This window comes from Hippichthys cyanospilos, chromosome 5 (genome assembly GCF_059441005.1).
Source record: "Hippichthys cyanospilos isolate Australia breed blue-spotted pipefish chromosome 5, RoL_Hcya_1.0, whole genome shotgun sequence".
Classification (NCBI taxonomy): domain Eukaryota; kingdom Metazoa; phylum Chordata; class Actinopteri; order Syngnathiformes; family Syngnathidae; genus Hippichthys; species Hippichthys cyanospilos.
Window position 1 is genome coordinate 18,429,658 of NC_142373.1, and position 25,689 is coordinate 18,455,346.

At 39.0% G+C, this 25,689-nt stretch overlaps 1 protein-coding gene across 1 annotated transcript in view; it reads left to right on the forward strand.

Annotated features, from left to right (window-relative positions):
• The window catches only part of LOC148423857 (neuropilin-2-like), a 113,531-nt gene that overhangs the window by 54,961 nt on the left and 32,881 nt on the right, over positions 1-25,689 (forward strand). Inside the window, exons 8-11 of the mRNA XM_088414710.1 lie at positions 11,493-11,637; positions 17,287-17,462; positions 17,654-17,827; positions 19,754-19,898. Of these exons, the coding sequence (XP_088270836.1) occupies positions 11,493-11,637; positions 17,287-17,462; positions 17,654-17,827; positions 19,754-19,898 (640 nt within the window). The remainder of the gene's footprint in view (positions 1-11,492; positions 11,638-17,286; positions 17,463-17,653; positions 17,828-19,753; positions 19,899-25,689) is intronic.

Here is a 25,689-nt window from a genome sequence, read left to right on the forward strand (position 1 = left end):
CCTCCAGGGGTGCAGGTCGTGGAAAAAGGCAACTCCAAATAGTGCGGATGATCTTTGGTGACATAGAGGCTATGACATGGGCAAGTGTGCTAATGACTGGAAGAAATATGAGATGGAATACCTCTAACCGCAGTCTTAAAAATCCAACCTGTCTGTCTACAATTACAGCGGCTGTCGTTCATTTGGCTTAATTTCGGGTTTTTTACCACCAGGCACACGTTTCAAACTCCTAATGATACCTTACATCATTGCATGTGACCACAGTCCACAATCTGCTTTTCCAATCACATCTGGTTACTGTTACTTTCCTTGTGAAAAGTTCCGACTATTGTCAGCCAAAAAGAACGCTGGTCTTAGCTGCTCCTCTAAGGTGTTAAAGCATTCGAGTTACACTACAGGGGCCATGGATGCTGTGAGGAACACTAGCAGATGCTATCAGAGGTCTTAAAATCACTGCCACCGCGGGAAAATGGAAAAAGCATTCCTTCGGCGGTCGTGGCTGTTTTTACCATCACAGACGTTTTCTTCCCGTGCTAGCGGTCCACACGTTGTGTCCTGCGGTCTAACACCATGTCTAGCGCGAGGCTGTAAACCCTTCAGGAACACTCATGCAAAGTCGCTCCCTCATGGAAACATCCAAACAAAATCTTCTCAGAACTTTCAAGGTGGGAAACGAGGACCTGTGAAAGCAAGCTTGGATTTTTTTTTCTTTAGTTGCATACCCCAAAAGGTTTGTAACAACCAGGGAATTAATTAAGAGTCTTTTTTTCTCTTTTTCTTTTAAGTTTGCTTAAGAGGATATTTGAAGAGAAAAACATCAAATTGAGGGTTCGCAGATTGAATTTTTCATAGATGAAGCACGCGGGTGACTCAGTGTCGAAATGGAAAGAGCAAATTTGATGATGATGTTTTGTGGTTGGTAGCAGCACCCATAATCCTGCTTGATGCCGCCATAACCATGGAAAGCTGTTTCACAGCTGAACGCTGACAGCCACGCAGATGGAATGAGCGTGTGGTACTCATGTTTTGCCTGAGTTAAATCTTTTGGGGGGAGGGGCTTACATGGCGATAATATTCATCCCTTGTCTTGTACACACAAACAGACCCACTCACATATTGCGTCGTCCAACCATCTTGGAGAAGCTCTTATGTGTTAAGGATGATTTTGAACATTAGCAGTGTTTTAGATGTTCAAATGAACCAGTAGAGGACAGTCAAGCATGAAATTTGAAGAAGAGGAAGCCAAAGAGGTACAGGAAGTTATTGACTTAGCTATAATTAACATGCACCTCCTGGAATATTGTTGAAGCGCCATCTGTAAGTGACTTTAAATCCGCTATTTCATGTGTAACATATGTCATAAAAATATGTGTTTGAACCAAATGGTCGTTAATGTTTGTTTACCATAGATTGTACTCGCTAGCGCGTTAATTCTTCTTGGAATTACTAACTGTTTAGCGCACACAAAATTGTGTTGGCTACATAAGCAGATCACCAACGTAACCGAAGTAATGACAACATCTCAAAATCTGCATTCATATTCTACAATAAAAACTCGGAAATAAGACTCAGACAAACAGGCTTGGAAACAACAAACAATAGGTGACAGAGACCTAAACAACAGATATATCAACATTGACAATGACCTGACAAGAACTGAAAGGGCACAGTATACTATATACCCTAAAACTGACCAGACAACGAGGAACACCTGGGCAAGACACAATTGGAGCAGGGAGCTGATCGGTAGGGAAGCAGGTTAACAAGAACTGGTCTTTGCCATAACACTGAACAAGACACTGACACAAAAGGAACCGAAACACAAACAACTAAAAACACAAACTCAAACTAAGACATGAAAGGATCTCAAAAACCAACACAAACCTAAGACAGGAAAGACACAAAAAAACTAACAACCTCCAGAAACAACAAAACTGAAAATGGATCTGAAAATGTTGGCGCAATGCCAGGATTTAACTATAGATCAAATTCATCGTGCGTTTACAAAGTTCCATTGCAAACCTCTGGCCCAGCATGCATATTACTAAACCATATTGGCATTCTTTTAACAGTACTTGTTGGGGGGATTGTTTCGAAACGTTCCAAAATTCAGAAAGAAAAAAAAACCCAAAATGTTTTCTTGGCCATTGTCATGTACATTTTTCAGCTCAAGGTCATTACTTCTTTCAATTGTGAGATTATACTTTTCCCACTGGTTTTAATGCTGCGGTGTTATTGATGAAGTCATAAAAAATGAAGCAAGGTTTTTGGACGAAGCTAACGAGAGAGAACCCGCTGACAATTTATCTGTTGATGAGATTTTGGTATCAGCTGGCGCTCTATGGCTCTTCTTCGCTGACATACCTCACATGGTGAAGCAGCAGCCTTCTAAATGGCCTAAACGACTAGAATGCATAAATCATTAAACAGCAGTGTGGTCAAAGAGATTTTTTTCCCTAAAGTCTGGGTCCCATTACTACTGGCTCAGATGGAAGCATTTAGTTAGAGAATGTACCTTTTTATGAATGACAGATGAGAAAATAAGTGTTGTACTGCATGCCTTTGCGATCAACGACAGGCTTCTACAAAAAAATAGTTCTAAAAAATGAGCACAGGCCAGATATCTTTATTTCTTCATCCCTTCTGGAGTTCTTTCTAAATCTTGCCATCCATCAGGGCTTCTCTTTTGTCCACTCATGCGCACTCTTCACATATTTATTGTGATCTCAGCTTAACTATTATCTAAACGCAATGTTTCTCAATTATATTTTGCAAAGCTCCCCTGGGAAAGTGAAAACTGTTTGCGGCCCCCACGCGCTACTGTATCCTTTTTATAATAACAAAAGAACAAAGCAATATACCGTAGTTTTCGACTATAAGTTGACTATAATTTGAGCAGTGCGACTTTCCTGTGTGGCTTATCTGCCGTGTCTTTTTGTCACGGGTAAAACATATGTGTATATTTGTTTAAAATGTCAATTTGTGGAAGAACTATGAAATAGAATTGAAAAGGTGTGTAACAATGGCTGTACTCAAGACAGTAATCTGGCTTTTTTCGCATTTTTGTTTTTTTTTGTCTGGAATTTTCATGCATGTGTATCTGTGTACCTTTTTTAAATGTGAAAAGTATTTATACGTTACATATTTAAGACAAATACTGCTGCAGTAAACAAACTTTAATCTTTATTTATTTAACCTTATACAGTAACTGTACTGTTATCCCATCTCATTTTCATGTCATGGCTGTACGTAGTCGGGATCGCGGTGAGCTGCAGTTGCCCTACGAATAGGCGCTCGGACGTCTAACTAGTGTGGAGCAAGTAGGTCACCAAACACGATAACAAGCAGAGTTTATGCTTGAAATTCCAATTTATTAAAAAAAGTAAGAGGATCTCAAAGCTTTCTTTCCTCTTTGCCGGTCTTTTTCAGTCTTTCAGCTGCTCGTGTATGATTCACTCAGGGAACTTCAGGGCTTATCAGTGCCAAAAGTTTATTTTTTGCTCAATTTTTGTTTGTATACCAGCGCCGCATATAGTTCGAAAAATATGGTAACTCAACTTTCAACAACTGTTAATTTCTTTACAGTGTTTATACAGGTTATAGGTTAGTCTCAAACCGAAAAAATAACCCAGTGCATCAAAGTTGCTGAATTAAAAAAAAAAAGATGTCAATTCTTATTTTATTGCAATTATTTATTATTTATTGCAATCACACCCCCTCCATCTGCATGGCTTTGTTTATTTAAAAAAAGTATTGCTGCACCATGCATACTGGGGTATTAATCATTTACAAGCATGCCAAACCGCTAGGTGGCAGTATTGTCGCCAAATTCTGTCCAATCCGAAACAACCTCTGTTAACTAACGTCACCGGCATCTGTGTCTTTGGCGAGTAATAGAGTGATGACGTAAATCTATGGTTTATGATTACTACACAAAAAGGCGAATCCGGACAATTTGGCAAATCCAAGTTTTTGACGCCTTTGGTTTTAATCTCCCAAAAATCCCGGGCACATATAGCAGATAGGGCAAACGGGAGACATTTACCACCCTGTTCCTAAAACCTCGGCTACGTGTTGACTATGCCAAATAAACAACAGGAAAGATTATGCCGCCTGAATAAATGCCTGCAAGTTATTCTCCTTGTATTGTTAACATTAGCATTTTATGAGCAAGAAAAAAAAGAGCATTAGCTGATTCTGCCCTTACTACGAACCACTTATCTCAATTGCAATTGTTTATTACAGCCATCAGAATAAAGGTGCGCTATACAAGTGTACATAAAGATGAATAAACGTTAACATCTGGGAGAGAGCCCATAGGGGAGGCGCAACTGTCAAACGCAACAATGATTTGTGTGATCGGTAATGTATTTGATAATGTCATCCCGGGGTTTAATGTGAGCCAGATGAGGGGAAATATGGAAAACGCTGTGACTCGCAGGAAAGTAAGAGCAACCCAAACAAAAGATCAAGCAGCCCGCTGAACTGATAGAGTGGACAGAGCTGGCGTGACGGGTCGGAAACCCCTCGGTAGAAAGATCCCTGGGAACAAGTGAGTGAAAGAAAGCGGCAGAAGGGCTGGAAAGAAACGCACATGGGAGGGGGGAGCAAAACGAGCTTGGAATGGATGGATGGGAGCGCGAACGGCGCCAGGGAGCAGAAGGGGAATAATGAGAATAGCAGACGAGGGTGTTGCCTGCACAGATGTCTCGAGATAGATCCGCTGGCCTCCTGGACGTATACCGCGTGGAGGTGAGGAGAGGGGAAAGAAAATAAAAGGGCAAGTGCGAGAACATGGAGAGGAAGGCCGGGAGTTGAGGAGGAATCAAGAAGGGAGGCTGGGGTCAAAACACAAGTGATAAATGAAGACGCTCCGTGAGGAAATGGAGAGGAAAAGGACAAATGGGGAAATTATCAGGTAGTCATGTATCATTTCCTTTATAAAACGTTTGCTCCGAACACAAGCGCACGCACAGTCGGAATGTGCCGCCCCACAATGTGTGTGTCTGTGCGCGTGTGATGAGATGCGAGGAGATGGAAGATGTTTTACTATTTTATAACTCTGTCCGCACACATACTCACAAAAGACGCACAGCATAGACTTGTGAATAATTCAGTGTGTCTGCCCTGGTCCTTGCTGGCTGACTGGAGGACCCACGAAGGACCCACATCACGACACCACACACGCATATGTTAGTACAAAAGGAACGGACACACCTGTTCCGTAGTTAGGTGATTATGTTTTATTCCTGCTCATGCTCAGTATTTATGCTAATCTGCTCGATGCAAAGGTTAGTCGCCAAACAATTTGAGAGCCGGACACAAATGTATCTTCTGTGTTCCTGCAAACCATTGTTGGTTTAGATTGAAAAACACACACTGCACCTCTTTCAACTTAATAATTTACAAAGACTTAGGTTTTTACTTGTATCAGTAGCGCTTTCTGGTAGTTGTCTGAAATGGTTTTCACTTCACACGGGTGCCTAATCAGAGTTCATTTGTGGAATTTCTCGCTCTACCATTGTGGTTGGGGCCATCGGTTGTGCAGAAATCCGGTTAATACACAGCCCATATCCCTATTGGGCAAATAGTAAAATTCATATTTTGACAAAAAAAACAATCATCTAACTAAAACAAACAGAAAAAAATGAGTGGCCATAATTACTTGAAGGAATTGCATGACAATGTGTGTCCAGACTTTTGCCCTTTACTGTACATTGTAATTAGCTATGAAAACCATTAAAGCAAAGTAGTTGCGTTTGCACAATTGTCCAAAAAAAAAAAAAAAGCTGTGTTTTATCAATATATTTGTAACTGTTACACACAAAGTCTCAAATCTTTGTTGGGCATTTTTTACATGCTTCAATTTTCTGGTCAAATGCCGTCTAAACAAAACCAGAATTTGTGTAAATCTCAGTCATAATCTTGAAAACGGGCATTTCTTTGTATAAAGTGCTGTGGTGACAAGTGGTGACATGTGGTGACAACAATGATGCAATAACAAACACAGAGAAAATAGATAGACAGACAGACAAACAGAAAAAAAACAATTCTTCTTCGGCCATGCCCCGGGCATGGCTCAAGTCTGAAAAAAAAAAAAAAAACACAAGCTAACAAAAAGACACTACAAACAATATCTCACACAACATGTAGTGGGCTGGTTTTGGGACAGTTGGGGGGAGGAGGCGTCGGCATAAATAGTAAGTTAACACATATAAAAACAATAAACAGGCCAAATAATAACAAATGATACAGATAACATAAATCAACAGAAAATAACATCAGAACAAAATACAGTACAACAGTGCCAAGTCTCATATTAAATCATAAACCAAAGATTTATTTCTTCTGGGGAGTTTCAATGTCTTAATCTTACTATCAATGAAGGCTTTGCGACGGACTGATCAGCCACCAGAGTGCCAGTCCAGTATTAAATATTGAGGAAGTTTATAGCCTTTATAAAAAGGAAAAACACCATTAACAGCTCAGCGTAGGTCACTGTGTTAAATATGCACAGTAGCCATCCACTAAAGGGATTTGCGTTTTCTTCGGGGTTGTAAAACAACATTTGTCACAGTAGAAGCCGTTCTACATTCGCAACTCCGTTTCGGTGACCCCGAACAAAGCTCCGTGTGTATTTGTGTACATGAGCGTACGGAGGAAACGTTGCGCCGGCCACCGAGGGAAATCAGAAAGCCACCAGCAGCCCAAAATCCTCAGAGTCTGACTTTATAATTATACTTTTTACACAGTGACACAGTCACACACTCTTGTAATTACAATCCCATTTGGTCTTTTGGGGCCTCTTGGCATTTTTCCATCATTTAGTTGGTATTGAGGCCATCGGAGGGGCACCGGTTCGCCGAGTCCGCCTTCGTACCCCCGTTTGGTCTCGGGTTCAATCCCCACTTGGCCCAGCCCCTCCATCGCTCTCGTGTAATTCCGAGAGTTTCTTTATTCACACTTTTTCACCCCCGAAGGCTTCTGTTATTTAATGGTTTGGGACCAGGAAGAGATGATGAATCCGCTCACACAAAACACTCCAAACAAAACAAGGCAAATGTCTATAAATGAGTACCCAAGCAAGTAATTACAAGGCCTTCGGCTCTGGCGGACGGCCTTTACCGCTCGCTCGCCGCCGTGTTTCCGACGCCGGCGTAACGGAAGAGCTGAGCGCAGAGTAGAAACAGCTGTAGTGAAACAACGGGAGGTATTTTATGTAGAGATGAACATGTTATCATGACAGAAGAAGAGACAGTGAAGATGTCAAAGTAAAAGCCAGAAATAGGCCCAGAATACAAAACGAGAAGCCCAGCTGCGTTGGGCTGAACCCAACGCAGATGACAGCAATAAACGGACGCGACGCCGTCAGATGGAGACAGAAATATTAAGTCGTGATGTCAGATGATGAGAAGAACACTTCCGGCGATGGGAGGCCGCATCCAGTGTGTCTTTTATCCGCTTGTGTTCGCGCGTGTGTGTGGTAGAAGAAATCTTTTTGTGTGTATGTGCACTTGGTGGGGGGTTCGACTCCGAGGGCACCGGCAGTCAAAATACAGTGTGTGTTCTTTCTGAGGACTGTGTTTAAAGACAATTGAGACTGGATGACAGTGGGTGTGTTTTTTTTCCCCTCGCTGTGTGTGAAGAACTAAAGATTTTGTTTTTCTTTGCGCCTGTGCGTTTGCTCGTATGTTTAACCAAGAGGACGTGAGAAGAGGATGCTTTTCAGCTTGATTTATGACACAAGTTGGCCTAGTCAACCTTTGCACTAATGGTAGAGGGGCTGCGTAGAGAAATGGTGTAGTGTAACTACACATGTCAGCCACTAGGTGGTGCACTCTCATCGTCAAAGTGTGCAGGAGTTCTAAACTTTTTCAATTGCTGTCCACTGTTTTTTTTTTCAAATTAAAATGAATAATTAAATAAAGAAAAACAAACTACAATGTTTTACACCATTTTCTTCAGGTTAAAATGTTTCGGAAATTGGTATTATTATTCCTGATCAACAACATTTATCGTCATTTCTTAATTTAATTTTTTTCAGCATCAAATAGTTCACTTGGTCAAAATGTTTCTAGTTTGAATAAGGGTGGGCTTTTTTTCTTAATTTCAGGCACTTTAATGCACTTTAAAACCTCTGTGTCAATTTCGACTGATTTGGCCCATTGATCTATAAATATCTTACAAAAAGCTTTAAAAAAAACTAGGGGGATTAAACTTGATAAAACAACTATAGATTGTCAAAATGTTCAAAACGACACAACGCATTCATTGCTAAATGCTTGCAAATGGGATTTATTTGATGGCAAAGTTTGACTGTATAGCAAATGACACTCAGGGATTGTGCTATTTTTTCAGATTTAGAATAAACTATAACCTGTATAAACCTTGTAAAAAGTACATTTAAAATTTCCTGAAAGTTGATCCTTTTAGATCCTTTTATATGTTGTTCTTATGTCAATGTTAAAAAGGATGCAATTGTAGATTTACAATTTCACAAATAACGATCTCATATACGGTCATTGCAGTGCGTGCAAGGGGTCTGGGGGTGCAAAATCAAATGTTTGTTCTTTCCTTGGGAGGGCTTTGCAAAAAATAATTGGGAAGCGTCGCAGTAAAGGAACCTTAGGTACAGTGGATTTCCGTATGCGCCTTGTGTTTGTCCACAAGCTAACAAGAGAGTATTTATTTATAAATCTTGTCGTGGTGAACGGACCACCATGAACCATAAATATGTGCTGCAGTGATTAATTGTAGCTTTTATTTTTGCTCCCGCTAATAAAACACGCCAGTGCATTGACTTTGTATATGCAAGGCTTCAACAAACAAGATCCTCCAGCGGGTATTTTTTTTTTCCAACTGTGAACACAAATCACTTGTAAAATGCATTTGTCTACAGAATGACTAAGGTTAGATAAAGAACAGTCTTCTATCCATCTTTCTCACCATCCAGTTTTTAAGGTTTAGTGGAGCTCCAGAAATGAATCGGAGGCACTGTAATGTCACTGACGCAAGATTGATAAATGTGTGATTTTTTTTAAACCATGACTGCGGATGATACGCAAAACAATGACTCCCCTGCCATGTTGTTTGCTTGCTATATGGAATGACAGTACAATCATTCTGATTGACATTGATTAAGAATTGGAATTTCATTTACTAAAGACACATTATTTCTTAGGTAATTATGCAGATAATACAAATAACACTTGTAATATTAATGTATTATATTTGTAACTACAGCCAAGTCTAGGAATACAAATAACATAATCACGTTTAATAATAGTATATAAATGGGAAAAAGAGAACATTTTGAGCTCCCCCTCACTCGCTGTGGTGACTATAAATATTATCATTATCTTTACAAATTGCATTCCCAAAATGTTATCCTCTTCAATAATAACAAAAAAAATAGACATAAATCAACTTTCAACAAAAATGAACTTTTCTTTTTGCAGGGATTATATGTTACAGATGTCAAAATCATGTAAATTTCCATGAACTCAAAACTCGAGTCCAAGATTTTTACTTGCCGTTTATAACAAATAATAAAGTTGAGAATTTGCAATATTTTGGTTATTTTTTTTGCAGTAACTAAGGGCAATAAATCAATAAACTCTTATCCGTTGCTGCTGATTTCAAAACTACTAAGCCATCATTGTGACAATTTATAACTGACATGGTTTCCTCCTCATATTGGCCCAATGAGAGAAGTTGTGGTCACAAAATGGTCCGCAACAAAAATGAGTTTGACACCCCTGGGTTACAGGTTAGTCTGGAAAAACACACAAAAAATTTTTTTTACAAAGATCAAAGTGCCTGAAATAGAAAAAAAAAAAGAGGTTGACCCTTCTTTCAATTAGAAACAACTTAAAATGTTGTGGACGGAACAGTGCATTCTTGGTTTCAAATTAAGCGCAAATTAATTGGAACATAAAGCAACCTATTAGTAGGTGATGGTATAGTGACACATTTGCAAAACTTTGTAAGCCTTTTGTTTTATTTAGAGGGATGGGTAGTGTCCTTTGATACAATTTTCCTGCAGATGAGCCAGAAATAGTATAGATGAGCTTACAGGATCTATAATCTGGAGGCCCTGAATAAAATACGCCAAGAGATACCACTATGGACATAGTTCCCAAGTTTAAAGAATCAGACACGTGTGGCCTAGCAGTCGTCCCTTTTTTTCTGGAGTTTGAGAGGCACTGGAATGGACAATTTTCTGGGGAAAGCTGCATTTGAATCTGGCGTGTTAAGCATAATATAAAACAGGACGCAATGGTGTTCTTGCAGGAATGCTTGTGTTTTTCCCACATGACTAACTAGTCATGGTTTAGTCATACATAAAAATATTCCACATCTCTGTTTAAAAGCTTCTCAAATAAAATAGATTGATTGCGTGTGTGTGTGTTTGATTCAAAATGCAGTGTCAAAATTGTGACCCGCACATTTGTGATTTATCGAGGGAAGCATCAGAGAGGTGCTTTCGGTACTTAAAAAAAAACATTATGAATACTGTGTATGTTTGGTCAAAGACTCTCAGGCATCAGTGGAGCCACAAAATTTGACATCTGTGTAAATTAGATGAAAATCAAGGCTTAGTCCCAAGAATTGTGTCATACAAGGTGATGACTTCTCAGCAGTCTTGTCTGTCTTATTACTTCTGCCAAGAAATTCAAATTCGTCTTATCTGGACCTTTGGGGCCTTCTAGCATAGCATTGCTCTTGTGTTTATACTTGGAGATGCACACCATCTAATATGTTTTTACTGTAATCATTATTATGAGCCATTTTTGCCATTTTTTTAAAATTGCCGTATGAAATCTTAGTACCGTATTTCTCTAGGTATAAGTTGACCTCGCTTATAAGTAGACCACCCCGCGATGGGAACCCCGGCTCCGAGTTGTATTGTACCAACTTTTATTACGACTATGTGCGATGCTAATAAAGAGTTAAAATTATGTCGTAGTCCAAAGTATCATTGTTATATTAAGTAACAAGAAGATTGAAAGATATAACAGCCCTAAAAGTCATCATCACTATCTGACAGGCCAAATAGTTTAAAACCCAGACGTCCTGACCCGTCCGATTTGTTTGAAATGAGGTCTCCAGAAATGCCTTGCTGTAGCGTTCTTTACCCAACTGACGACTGAGGTGAGATAACAGCGTGAATCGGTTGCTCCGTGTTTCTACGTGTTTCATGCCGCTGCTTGTCTTGAATAGGTGGGTCAAGCCATCTTTTCCTTTTCATAATGGATCAAACTTTGCTGGAAAAAGGTTCCTTGCAGATATTTCTTATTCCGCATTTGAAATAATGCTATTCAAACACAGATATGTGGAGAAAATTGGTCTGATTTTGAGTTATGCGGGTATAAGTCACCCCCCCCCACCCACCCCACCCCGAATATGGGGGTTGAAAGTGAGGGGAAAAAGAAATTGTCTCGTACACAGAGATATTCCTAAATTGTTTGTCGTATGTGCTGTCTTTTCAGGTATTCCACGCAAATACCGACGCCACAGAGGTGGTTCTCAATCGGATCCCGCAGCCGGTACTGGCCCGCTTTGTGCGAATCCGTCCTCAGTCGTGGAAGAACGGCATCGCGCTGCGCTTTGAGCTTTACGGCTGTCAGATTACGGGTAAGAAAGACGAAGCATCTTTTTTCTTTGGAGCTTAACTGAGGTTTTCCGGCCAATCTCCTCGAGGGGCTCCTGTAAAAACATGCGAGTAGTTTTATAGGGGGTGATATACCGGCGTTAACGTCGGGTCACAAGGTGGGTCGGCGCAAGAACAACTCCCTCAGAAAACATTTCCTGTGAAAAAGATGAGAATCAATCTTTTTTATTTCCCCGCATTCGTATCATCAATTTTCCCGTCCGTCCATTCACCCAAAGTTTATTTTCATACTTTCCTGCTTTCCATCATATATTTCTCTCCTTGCAACACACCCACTCTCATGCGCTTTCAAACTCTTGCCCTCCCTTATTTCTATCCATCCCTCCCTCTCAGGCTCCCACACACGCACACGCACGCACCAAACCCAGTCGGTCCTAATAGAATAATACTAGAGTGTGATGTGTGGGTGATTACATCAGAGAGTAACCGGCTCTCGGCTTTCATCTGCAGCCCTGGCAAACAAACGGGATTTCAACCAGCATAATCAGCTCAATACTATAAATAGATAAAACTTAATTAGAGAGTCTGCGTTTGTGTGTTCTACAAATGGTAAATGCGCAGGTTTCAATCACTGTGTACGTGTGTGTGTTTTTTCACTGTATCATTATTAGGTTAGGTCCTCTCACTGCTGCCATTGTAGTGGCCATCGAGAGGGACAGATAAGCTCTTATCTGGGGGGGTTATTTCGGCACCCACACAAGCTGTAATCACACCCGAACAATATGATGCTGCTTGTGTGTTCCCGTGTGAGTGTGCTTGCGTGTTGCTTTATTTCAGTACCTGAACTCAATGGGTCCCCTGACTTTAGTCATTACGCTTAGCACGTGAGATGCCACCAAGGATATTCAGTGTTTTTGGTCTTTGAAAATCCTGCAGAAAATTAGAATCAAAATCCGAACGTTTTTTGTGTGAATATGAATGAACACGTTTTCACTTAATTATGGATGGCCGATCATTTTTTTAAAAATAGAAATAATCATGACCACTTATCCTACCCATGACTAACACGACACACTTAACCGTGCCTGGTCTCGCGGTTGCTCGGATGGTTGCAATCTGGGGTGTTCTGATCTTGTCCCAGGGCTCCCTTTTCATGTCGAGTAGCTAAAAATCACAGTATTTGGAGGGATTATCAACTCAATTCAAACAAGTTTGCTTCAGTCTATTTTAGTCCTGTTACTCAAACAACATTGGATGTATTTCATTTTTTCTTTTCCTTGTATTGGGCAAGCAACATATGCTTTGAGAGAGGGGGGTTCAAACAGTGTCCAGGTATTAATGCAGGGCTTCTCAAAAAGGAAATATCAATATAAATCAACTTTCAGCAACGGTTGCCTACTTTTTTTTTTTACAGCGTCTATACAAGTAACAGGTTAGTCCTAAAAAGAAAAAAAAATATCTAAAACTGTATCCTTTATGACATTACCAAAAGAAAAAAAGCAATATAAATCAACTTTAAACACCTGTTAATAACATTTTCTACAGCGTTTACCCTGGTTACAGGTTAGTCTAAAACAGAAAAAAATAAGCGCATCAAAATGCCTGAGAAAAGAATGATGCTGAGCCTAATTTTATTGTAATTACACTTCACATGGCAAAAACAAAGCTTTTACCTCTTTTATCACCCCCCCACTCACCGTGCCGACTACAAATAAGACTATTAACTACGAAATTTGTATACCTGAAACTGTATCCTGTTTTACCATTAGCGAAAGAAAGAAAAACAATATAAATCAACTTTCAACAACTTTATACTACTTTATTAGTGTTTCTACATGTTACAGGTTAGTCCAAAACTGAAAAAAAAAACAAGTGCATCAAAGTGCCTGAATTAAAAACAAAGATTTTATTGCAAGTAGACTTCACATAGCAAAAACAAAGCCTTTTCCCCTGGGTAATCTGTGCCCCCACTAAATGTGAATTTTTTTCTTCTTCTTGCCCCGCCCATGACGCGTTGAGTCTCTGGTGTGAATTATGGCCGATCAAATGTCTGATTAAATCATTTATAGTATGAAAAAGCTGCTATGCCAAATCAGTCGAAGGCCTACTAAAGCCAGTTCCGCTTGCCACGAAGTTGGAATAACGTTTTAGCAATGGTAGCAAATCTCCTAAGCAAGTAACAACGCGACACCTTTTGTTCCTTCCCAGATGCGAACATATTGACAAACATGCGCACAAAGCCTATCGCGGTGCCCATGGGGATGCCATAATGCCCTATGCAGGCCTATAAAGACGCACATAAAGCAGTCAGACAGTGACATGCCATTAACTTAAATCACACTTTTATGTCTCTCGCTCTCCTTTTCTCACTTCTTTTCCAGCCCGTCTCCATGGCGCCGCTCACTTTTTCGCTCTGTCCTATCTATCGCCTTCCACTCTCAGCCTCTGCTCCCGCTCTCATATTTTTCCTTTGCCCTCTCTCATTTTCTCGCCACATCTCTGCTCTTAAATCTTGGCCCGTTACAGCCTCATCCAAGTGTTCATTCCCCCCGACCCCTCCCTCACTCTGTCTTTAATCTCGTTTTATGTCGGCCCTGCAGCATCTATCACTCATTTGTTTATGGCACTCTTATCATTCTGCTCGCTGGCTTTTGGATTCATGTGCACGTTTGGGGGAAAAAAAATCATGGTGTATTTGCAGCTGCCAAGGGTATCAGGAGTATGTGCATTTGTGTCTCCTGTATGTGTAAGTTCACCTTACGTGTGGGAGCTTCATGTAAAGTGAAAATAATTAGGATGTTTGATATATTTACTAATGTTGTGAAGATATTAAAAGAAATGCAGAGGAATTCATTAAGATTTGCAATTACCGTAATTAATCAAATATAGTACACACCTGTGTATAGAACACACCCTTAATTTTAGCGTCAATTGGAATCAGCTAGAGACATCATAACCTTCATTTGATCACAGATTGGTGCTTTGCATTTATGCGGTAGGCTAAATTTTGGATGTTTCTGTGTTAACTAAGTTCTTTCTTACTATAAGAACGAATGACTCTACTTTGAAGAAGGATGTCGTAAGATTTTTTTTTTTTTTAAATTTCACTTTACCATCCATCGGATTGACAACTTTCACACGCTCTTCCATTTTCATGTCTTCCTCCTGCTTCTGAACTTACCCCCCCACTCATCACAGTAGCCTACCAGATCATGCTAAACACAATGACAGCTAATTAGTGTCCACTTCAGGGTGTGATTGACCTTTCTTTTCCAACCCCAAACTCGAGCACCAGAAGTCTGATGCATGAAATCAGATCTAATCAGAAAACACGAAGCAAAAAGTTAGAGATGAATATAAAGCCTTAAGTGGAAGCATCATGCATTGGAGCCATTCCTCTTCCAGTGAAACCAAGGCCATCGATATAAACCAAGGACTTAGATATAAAATCTGCAGGCTTCTGTGAGAACGCAAACAAAATATGCCAGTAAAGCCCACTAGAACAGATGAAAGTTATTTGGGGATAATCACAGGCTCTTTAAATGGAGGCAGGTGTGTGCCCACATTTAACGTGAATTCAAATGCAATGGGTTAATTGTGAAGCCACCTGCAGCCGCATCCCAGATATATGAGGGGGTGTACACTTTTGCAACCACATGATTTTTCCATTTTTACTTGTCAAAAAGATTATGACAAATTGTAGAGATTACATATCACCTTATTAATAAATAAAATAGGGAAAATATTTGTCCTTGTCTCGTTTTTTATATATCACAAAAACCTGCTGTTTAAACTGGGCTGTCTATACCTTTTATATGCACAGTATGTGTCTTTTTCTTCAATCGCTATATCCGTATCTCCAGAGATACATTCTCATTAGGCCTACTCGTGACGCTTGAACAAATGATACAGTGAAAAAAAACAACTTAAAAATCAACAAGATGGTAATTGAATTTTCTCCTTTGTTTTTTTATTGCCCTATAGAGGGAGCTTATCCTCTGTGTCGGGAGCTGTTGTTGTTTATAGTTGATTCATTATTTACTGCAGTGAGGTGCAGTTTCAAACATCACAGCATTAAACATTCATCTCCACCAAGACCCAGAGAATGTCACCATCAATCATCGTCACCCTTCACTGTCAATATCCTCTCGCTTTCTCTCTTTCTTTCTATTCATTCCTTCTCCCCCATCCTTCTTTTGGCTTCTAATTTTTTTCGAATTTGCTTCCCTTGAAATCCGTTTGACCTTTTTGACCCAGCCACCACTACCACTTTAAGTTCCTTGTCCTTAGGCTCCTCTCATTTCTCTCTTCCTTCTCATCTTCTCATCGTATGTCATGTCAGTTTATCACTGCCTTCATTTAAAATAATAATAATAAAAAAAAACTCACCCCTATTATACTGTTATTCAGACACACTTTTTTTCCTAAAACTGAAGGCCAAAAAATGGGTGCTTCCTATAAAGAACATTCAAAAAATCAGATTTTTTTGTTTTAGTTCGACAAACACCAGTGCTTATCGCAGCTTAAAGGAGCTTGTGTTAGCTGAGGTTGTTACCGCATTATTTTCAATAAAAGAAGCGAGCAGACCGAACCACCGCCCGAGTCCATCCTTGTTCACACACAGGAATATCACTAAAACCGAGAGGATCATGTAAAGGTTATCATATAAAGGTTATGGAGCGGTGTGCACCGTTTAGAGAACACATAAAGGGATTCCATTTGACACGATTATTAATTGCAATTTTTTGGCATGTATAAATATATTCATAAACTTGGTGGAACAGAGATAGTTTGAAACCTAGTACTTATGGCAAAAATAACTCCGCGCATTCAACGTTACACTGGTGTGGCATTCACTGACCGCTCACAACATGGGAAATCGGAAACACACTTAAGAAATATTTACTGATTTGAACATAAGAAACAATGAAGAATTAAAAACGATGAAATGTATTTTGCTTTGCGTCCCACATGCGGGTATATCTTATATTTGGGGAATTACGGTAATTATATCCAGGTACATAAACGTAAGGTTCTGATTCTTATTTGACTCAAACAAATTTGTCACTTTAAGAAAGCACATCTCTTTGCTAGCACCACACTTATTTTGTATTTTCCACTTGGGACTCAATTCCTCACAAAGAATCCTGGACTGAAGTTTTGCATCGACTTTTGTAACAGCACGGAGGCAAAATGTTCTGACGGTTTGATGGAAAGCCGTTCAGAGGAGCTGCAAAGTGGAACATTAGTTTAAAAAGAAAAATCACACAAGAATTTTCCCTCCAAGATCAAGCCTGCACCCATCTGTCAGCTCCATCGATACCGCCTAGCCTTTAGAAGGCTCTGCGGCGCTGGATCTGATCCAATCTGACATTGGACGCGATGCAGGCTGCATCCACAACATTTTGTTGGTAATTATTGGAGAATAAAGCCAATAAGGATCAAAACAAGCCTGACTTGGTGATCTTGAAATAGAAAAAAAAAAAAAAAATCAAACCACACTGAACGCAACTTCAGTCTCATTACAGACTCATGTAAATAGGGAATGAACAGAAAATAATTTTTCACCAAATCACATGGTTTGCCTTTTTGCAAAACTAGATCCATAATCTGTCTTCCAACAGACTAATCACACACTAATCACCAGATATGATATTATCACCTCTATCCAGATGCCCCCTGCTCAGAGCTACAAGGCATGTTGTCAGGATTGCTGGCCGACTCGCAAATCGTGGCGTCCTCCATGAGGGACATCCACGGCTCCATGGGCGCGGCCAGGCTGGTGGCCAGTCGGTCAGGATGGTTTCCCAACCCCACGCAGCCCATCGCTGGAGAGGAATGGTTGCAGGTACTTGGATTCTTTGAGCTTGCCGATGACTTTGCTTAGGACCAGGGTGGATGGATGTATGATGGATAAATAGATTGTTCCTGTTCCTGTGCCATTATGGCCCTCAAATCCCCCGGCACTAGTCCAGTCCTACGACTAATATCCCACATCCGATTGAGCAATAGCTGCTAGCTATACGGTTTGTGTTGCAGGTGGACCTGGGTGTGCCCAAGATGGTGCGCGGCATCATCACGCAGGGTGCAAGAGGGCTGGAGGGCAGCACCAGCGCCGAGAACCGAGCTTTTGTCAGGAAGTACAAACTGGCTCACAGTTTGACTGGGAAGGATTGGATTTACATCACGGACAGTAAGACGGGCTTTGCAAAGGTAAGGATTCATTCTGGCCCATTCTTCTACTACATCTGCTCTGAGCTTTAAGCGTGCTTGTAGACTGATCATCTTTAAATAGGGATTATTGGTCTGTCACAACAATAATCCCACTGAATGTTCTTCTCCTCAGGCCGGGTCTAAAGAACGGGTTCAGCTGATTTGTTTCACGGCTAATAAGCAATTTTATGGGAACTTTAAAAGCCGCTACTCTTCCTGCTGTGTAATTCTTGGAAAATGATATATATTACCGCCTTAATAATTCAATTTAATCACTGTGCTCCACATTGAGTCTTTTGCACTCTCTCTCATTCGGTTTTTTGTCTGTCTTTCATCCTCTCGTTCACTCATCCCCTGCTCGGCTCTCATGGGTGTAATTAAAAATTGTCTGTCCTGCATCACTACTCAACACTGCTGGCAGCGGAAGGCGCTGTGAGACGGGGCCCTTTAAGTTTTGCCTCACTGAGGAGACTCTGTCTTTAAGAGCTGTAATAGTACTACTGACTGTCTGGCTTTTCTGCTCTTTTCTCTCATCTGCCTGTCTGTTTTAAATGAGCAGCCTGGGAAATCCGTCGTGTGATTTTCATTTTGTCTTTTTTGATACAGAGAGGACTGAGTTCATCAAGCAAATATGTATATTTAACAGTATTTTTCTCGTGATTTGAGCCCGAGTCCAGTGCTTTTTTGTTGTTGGTTTTTTTGTTTTGTTTTGTTTTTTTTTTTTTGGGGGGGGGGGGGGGGGGGGGGCGAGCCACCAGTTGCCAAACCACCAGTAAAGCAAATGTGTGCAATTATGGAACAACTATGAAATAGAACTGAATAGATATGATCAATGGCTGTGCCCAAATTGAGTTTTAAAAATCTAGTACAGTATTAAAAATAAGGAATTGATTACAAGATATTGTATAAAAAGTATATTATATATATATATATATATATATATATATATATATATATATATATATATATATATATATATATATATATATATATATATATATATATATATATATATATATATATGGAACGAACTCTCATATATATATATATATATATATATATATATATATATATATATATATAAAATTAGGGCTGGGTATCTTAAAAGGGTATTGCAATTTATTGCGATACAACAAGGGCGTATTGCAGTATGTACTGCGATGTATTGGGCAACGTTCGGCAAAAAACAAAAAGATCTATGGCGTACATATTAAAATGACTGAAAAAAACTGAAGGAAATTATTAAAATAGACAAAATCTACTTATTCTTTTTCAGAAGCCACACATTAAACATTCACCCCTAATATATATATCTATATATATCTATATCTATATATATCTCTATATATATATATATATATATATATATATATATATATATATATATATATATATATATATATATATATATATATATATATATATATATATATATATATATATATATATATATATATGTACATACTGTAGATATAATTTACATTGTGTTAAAGCATTTTGATTGTCAATCCAAAAAAAAAAAGTCACTCTGTTGTTATTTTTATGGCACATTTCACGCTGTGCCGGGAATCAATAGTCATCCGCGCGACCATGTCTTAAGGAGAAGCTTTGCAATAATTTAGTTTTTATTTCTCTTGACAGTTTTACCTGCATTGTCCAAAATAGCTGTGAATCTATAGACAAGCTTTGAAAGCAAATAACAGAAGGCTCCTGACTATAACAGCTGACAGTCAAACAAGCATCTGTCATCAAGTGAGGCAGATTTTCTTGTTGACCGTCCTCAACACAGAGCAGCTCAAGTGTTTGTACACATTTCCATTCCGAAAAAATACCCAGGAAGCAAAATTGCATTGTGACTCGTCATTATGAAGAGAATTCCTATAGAGAGAATATTGACCTGTACTTGTTGCCCTTGTTTTCTGGCAGATTTTTGAGGGCAACAGCCACTATGATACGCCAGAAGTGCGACGCTTTGATGAGATAATCACACAATACATCCGAGTTTTCCCCGAGAGGTGGTCACCTGCTGGAATTGGCATGAGGATGGAAGTCCTGGGTTGTGACCTGCCAGGTAAGCAGACAGCACACAGCATACATTTACAGTAAGATTTATGCGTAACCATTGAGTTTTGTTAAAATATCAGGATGCGTGCTTGCATTTGCTCTTTTATTGTTTGTTGATTTTCCATAATGGATATTTGCTTAGTTTGCATTCCTGGTATTAATCTCTGGGAGTGTGTGTGTGAATGTGTGTGTACGTGTTTATCTTTTACACGCTTTTACTTTCCGCTGGTGAGATAGCGGTTTAGGTTAATCATGGTTCTCTATAGGCATTTGCAACATGTCTGGACATGGATTAGCATGTCTAGGTCATGGGGCTTCCACCACTCGTTGCCATCTGTGGACTGTACTTCTGTGCTCCTATATTGTCTGTCTGTTGGGTAATAACATTGTGGAAAAGTGTACGGTGAGGTTTCCGTGTGTGTAGTTGGGACATGCTTCTTTTTGTGGTAATTATCAAGCTTTGATATTTTTGTAAGGCATTGGTTCGAATGGATGGATGAATTATATGACAGATGGATGGATGGATGGATGGATGGATGATATGACAGATGGATGGATGGATGGATGGATATGACTGATGACTGGATGGTTGATGAATGGGCAGACGGATGGATGGATAAGACTAATGATTAATGAATCATTTACATCTGATTACAGTAATCAATCAATAAAATAATTAATCGTCCAAATCGAGATTAGTTGCAACTTTCTTGATTCGACCACACCTAGGCAGCATGTTCATGTCATGTGAGCGCAACCACAGCACAAGCACTTCCTTGCTTCCGTAGTGCATAAAAGCAATGCTGTATGTTGCTAAAGGCACATTAAAAATGCAACTGTAATACTCGACCTCCTTTCGCCTTCATGGACCAGTAGATGTTAGCGCTGCAGTCATATTGTGACATGTGACAGGTGAAGGAAACCAATGGCCGTCAAGTGGCCTGCTGGCTTTAACTGATGGCAGTGAGGGTTTGCTAGAGGCGGGGACCTTAAGGGAACCATATATCCTCAATGTGTCAAGACTGGCCAGCAACCTCATTGTGATGGGGATCTTCTCCGGCTTTAACACTCGATTGAAGTGTTTTACATTGGTTGGATAATCCAATGCAAACAATCAATAAGGTCCATAAATGCATGGATGCATGAGTGTGTTGGTTTGACAATGTTAGTTACAACATTTGACTGTAGAAAATGCCAAATTGGCAAAAATGTGTGTTTGGTAGCACACAGCCGGACAGTCAATGTCACAAGGCGAAATCATTGACGTATAATAATTTTACATGAGTTTTTGATGCTTCTCTATAATTTATTGATACGCCACCCTGTCCAAAATGAGAGACATGAGTTCTTTGCACTGATTTTGACAGTGGTAAACCACTTTTTTACACGCTTCATCCACACTTTCCACCAACATAAAACTGACATTGGCTATGGCTAACATTAAACATATTAAAAAATACTTCCACTGAACACTTCCACTTAACTCGCTAGGTAACTAATTTGCTGTCGGATCTGATGTTCGCGTTCTCAGCACGTCGTTCACGCGTCGTTCACACGCTAGCATAACATACAGGAAACACTTCGCATGACCTTAAACTAAGATTAGGTAAAATAAATATTATTGCTCCCATGGACTTGTAAATGATGCCTAGATCACTGGAAAATAAAAACTTACAAATAAAACAACCTAAACAAACTTCTCTGCTCGTATCATTAATACTGCAGCACCATCTCAAGGCAAACAAATGAACTACAAACATATTCTCAACCGCTACAATTATTATTATGAATTTTAAGGGTTAATGAGCCAATTAGGTTATTTACACATAAAAAGTGCCTCTACTTATGAAAAAGTCACGTTACAAAATGACTCCTGTCACAAAGTCTTTCGTTAGAGGTACCACTGTATTTAAATGTGGAAAGTGTAAAAATATCATAACCTAGGGCCTTTAACTAAACAGAAATTGTGAGTCACCTGGCCCCTCTCGTTCAACATTGATATCGATATCGTAACTGTCGATGTCAAAAATGTTGTTCCGCATGAATGGGAATAATTCCCACCGGCACACTCCAACATCTTCTATGTGATTTATCTTTGCAGGTGAGTGGGATCAGACAGAGGACTATGTCTATATTTTCTCTCAGTTTCACTTCATTTGCTATATCGAGTTATAGCCTGACATCTTTTCTACGGACATTACAACCCAGAGCGCCGTACAAATTGATCTCTTGACTATTGTAGTTGTTTAATAGTCTTTCTGGGTCTGCTAGCCAGATGTTTGCCTTCTGGATGCGATCATGGCTTTAGACATGACAAAAGCAACAACGCACACAATTTCACGGCGTAGAAATTGCTCCCGTTACGGCGTCATTTAGCAAATTGTGTTTTCACTTTTCTTTGTCACTTTTCATTGTCTTAAAGTGACAGTACATTCAGCGATGCGGGGAGAATAGAAGCGAAACCGATGACCTCGCCAGCTACACAAGAACAACCCGTTTTAGTGTTAACAATAAAACAAAAATGTTCCCGTGCCTTTGTTTTTACATTCGAACACAGTTTTTCACTTCTTCTTTTTGTTCGCCGTTGTGTATGTCTGCGACAGGAGATCAAATATTCAACAGTGTGTATCAGATTCGGCCCGTTGAGCACAGCTGTTTACATGTGCAGCCGCCACGGCAAATAACGTCGAGGGGAACTCTCCCATAAACACGAAAAGCCTTTGTGCGTTAAACAAGTACATGCAACACAACAGGAATTGTGAAGTATAACAGTCCGGAAACCACAGTTGCAGTTGTTCCTATGATTGTGGCGCATTCTTGAGCTTTAAAAGCTAAAACGTTTATGGAAGGAAATGCATTATTTATTGCGGCTGACTTTTCCCGCCACAAGGATCAGAGCTATAGTCATCTTGTTTTTATGTCAAAATTATGTGAAACACTATCAAAAGCTACACACACTTGTCACGTTTAGCATATCAATTAAGTCATTCAATCCCAAACACTTGTTTTTACGCTTTCTTTTGTTTTGTTTTTTTTAATTATTAGTCAAGACTATTCACGTTTTTTCATTTTTTCCAAGTGTTTGGCTAAGGGTCTAGCTGGTACTAAATGAATTTTGAAGTCATCGATTATATATCTATATAACTTAAAAAACAATTACTTCAACTTCATTATTCTTTTTTCTTTTTCAATACTGTCTACAACAGTACAAGCACAATATCACTATTAATCATAAAACACTAACATAGCTATTAATCGTAAAACAAGTTTTTCATTTATTGACAAAAAAAAACTTTACATAAAGTAATACATTACTTTAGGCAATTAGGTACTAAAGTCATTAATACTTAGTACCTAATGACTTATTACCTAAACAAATCAATTTCTTTAGTTGCTGTATCCCGTAGAGTGATAAATTACTTTAGTACTAAAGTAATATATATTTTCTTTAGGTAATTAGGTAATGAAGTAATCAATTACATTAATTTTTTAGTACATACTCCATTAGTGCTTTAGGTCATGTTTTAGTTCCTAGAGTATTTAATTACAATACAATTATATATATATATATATATATATATATATATATATATATATATATATATATATATATATATATATATATATATATATATATATATATATATATGGAGTTGAATTAGTTGACAAAGGAGCATGAGCCTCTTTGGGGAAGAAGAGAAAAACATTCTGTGATTTTTACATACAATATCTTGCAGAATATTAGGTTTAAATATTCAACGTGAGTGCGTAATTTCATGTTTCAAAACATGAGATTGTGTGATGATCGCATCTCTTTCACCTTTGTTGTTTTTCATATTTCACAATTAGGTGCGCTCACCTCATGGCCTCAGGGTGGGAAAACAATTTCCTGCTACAAAACATTTGTGGCAGCCTATTACAATCAAGGAATATGAGGCTATGCATACCTGCTCCTTAGTGGGGGCGCAGAAGGGGTGAATTTAGTACCTCATTATTTTACCCAACCTTTGCTGTAGAAAATGAGACAAAAGGCAGAATATTATTTTCCCAGGACTCATTTTCATCATTCGCATTCGCTATTGAGGCAATGTGTAATTTAGAGTATTGGAAGCCGCCAGATTTGCTCCTGTTTTTAAATGCTCCAGCAAGCAGAACATCTGCATCACTTTTACCTTGTTGTTGGCAGGCTGACAGGCCAATATGTACGGACACATGCCACCTGTTTGGATAAACAGCTTTATGCTTGTCTAAATGCTTGTTTTAGCTGAAAGCATCACCGGGATGATGGGGCCACTTGTGGGATAGAACAGTCGTACAAATGGGGATAGGACTCTCAGGTGTCACTTTTCATGTGCAATAACGCTGCCGACAAACATGAGTCATATTAGATACTACAAATGCAAATGTGTTTGTGTTTATATATATATATATATATATATATATATATATATATATATATATATATATATATATATATATATATATATATATATATGTTATATGTTATATGCTATATATTATAGCTCAGTTTAATAGGATATGATGCAATTACTTTTTTTATATTTTTATATCATTTCCAATAAAAGACATTTCCACACGTATGGATGTATTTCAAAGTGGAACGATTTAATTTGGTTGGTGAGGTTTCCACTTGTGTAGTCAAAATAATGGGTAAATTACAAGTTTTTAATGAGTACTGTAATTGTGTATGACATTCAAAAGTCTTTGGTGTGTCATACCGTATAAGCTTGCACGCACGCACACGTGCTCATTCATGACAGATATTGCATTCTGTCATTCTAAGTTTCCAACTGAATTCAAGAATTAGCTCTACATGTGTGCGTCTATGTGTGTGCGCGTCCACCATGACTAATTTCTTTCACATGTGAGACATGGCACCATTCAAGAAATATTCACGTGATTGCTGGAATGTTGCTCATCTCTCAGCACACTCAGTTCTTTCTATTGTATGTCTCTTTCTGCTGGTCCCACCTCAATGCTGTTTATTATTATTATTATATTTATTTTACTGAAAAAAACATATGTGACTTTTAAAATACCGGTTTTCCAATAATAACACGTTTCCTCTAGCACGGTGGTAATCATCAGCCTCCAGCAGATTCCATTAAGTCAAAGATGCGAGCTGCTGTATAGCAACAGGTATAAACACACGAGAAGGAATGGAAACTAATGTCAGTGTAGGAGGTCGTCTCTGTGAATGCGTGTGGCTTGGCCCTCTCCATCTCCCGACCCTCCCTCTGCATTCCCTCTTCATCACAAGGCCGTAATCGCTCCCATCTCCGCCAAGGCTACAGTAACACCCCCACCACACACAAACCGCAACCTCCACACCTTCTCTTCTCTCCCGACCTCATTACGCCTAAGGACGCGTAGCGCTCTCGTCTTCGTGCTACTGTACGGAGTCAACTACCGTTCAAGTTTAGGCCTTATGCTTTCAAGTCCATATCAACAATAGCCAATAAGGTTTGTTTACCTTGCCATTAATACGGTATCCGTTCGCATAAGAAAGGTTTTGAATTGGAAAATTGATTTTGGTTTGACGAACTGAATGAAATATTGGAACATCGCTGCATCCTTGAATCATATTTCATGTATCCAAGTACAATTCTAATCGTATTTTATGAACCGTATTTTCCGCACTATAAGGCGCACCGGATTAAAAGACGCACCCTCAATTAATGACATATTTTCAAACTTTTTCAATCACAATATAGTAATACTCAAAGTAATAACAATAATAACTCAAATAATAACTCTAAACTCTCAACAGCATAATA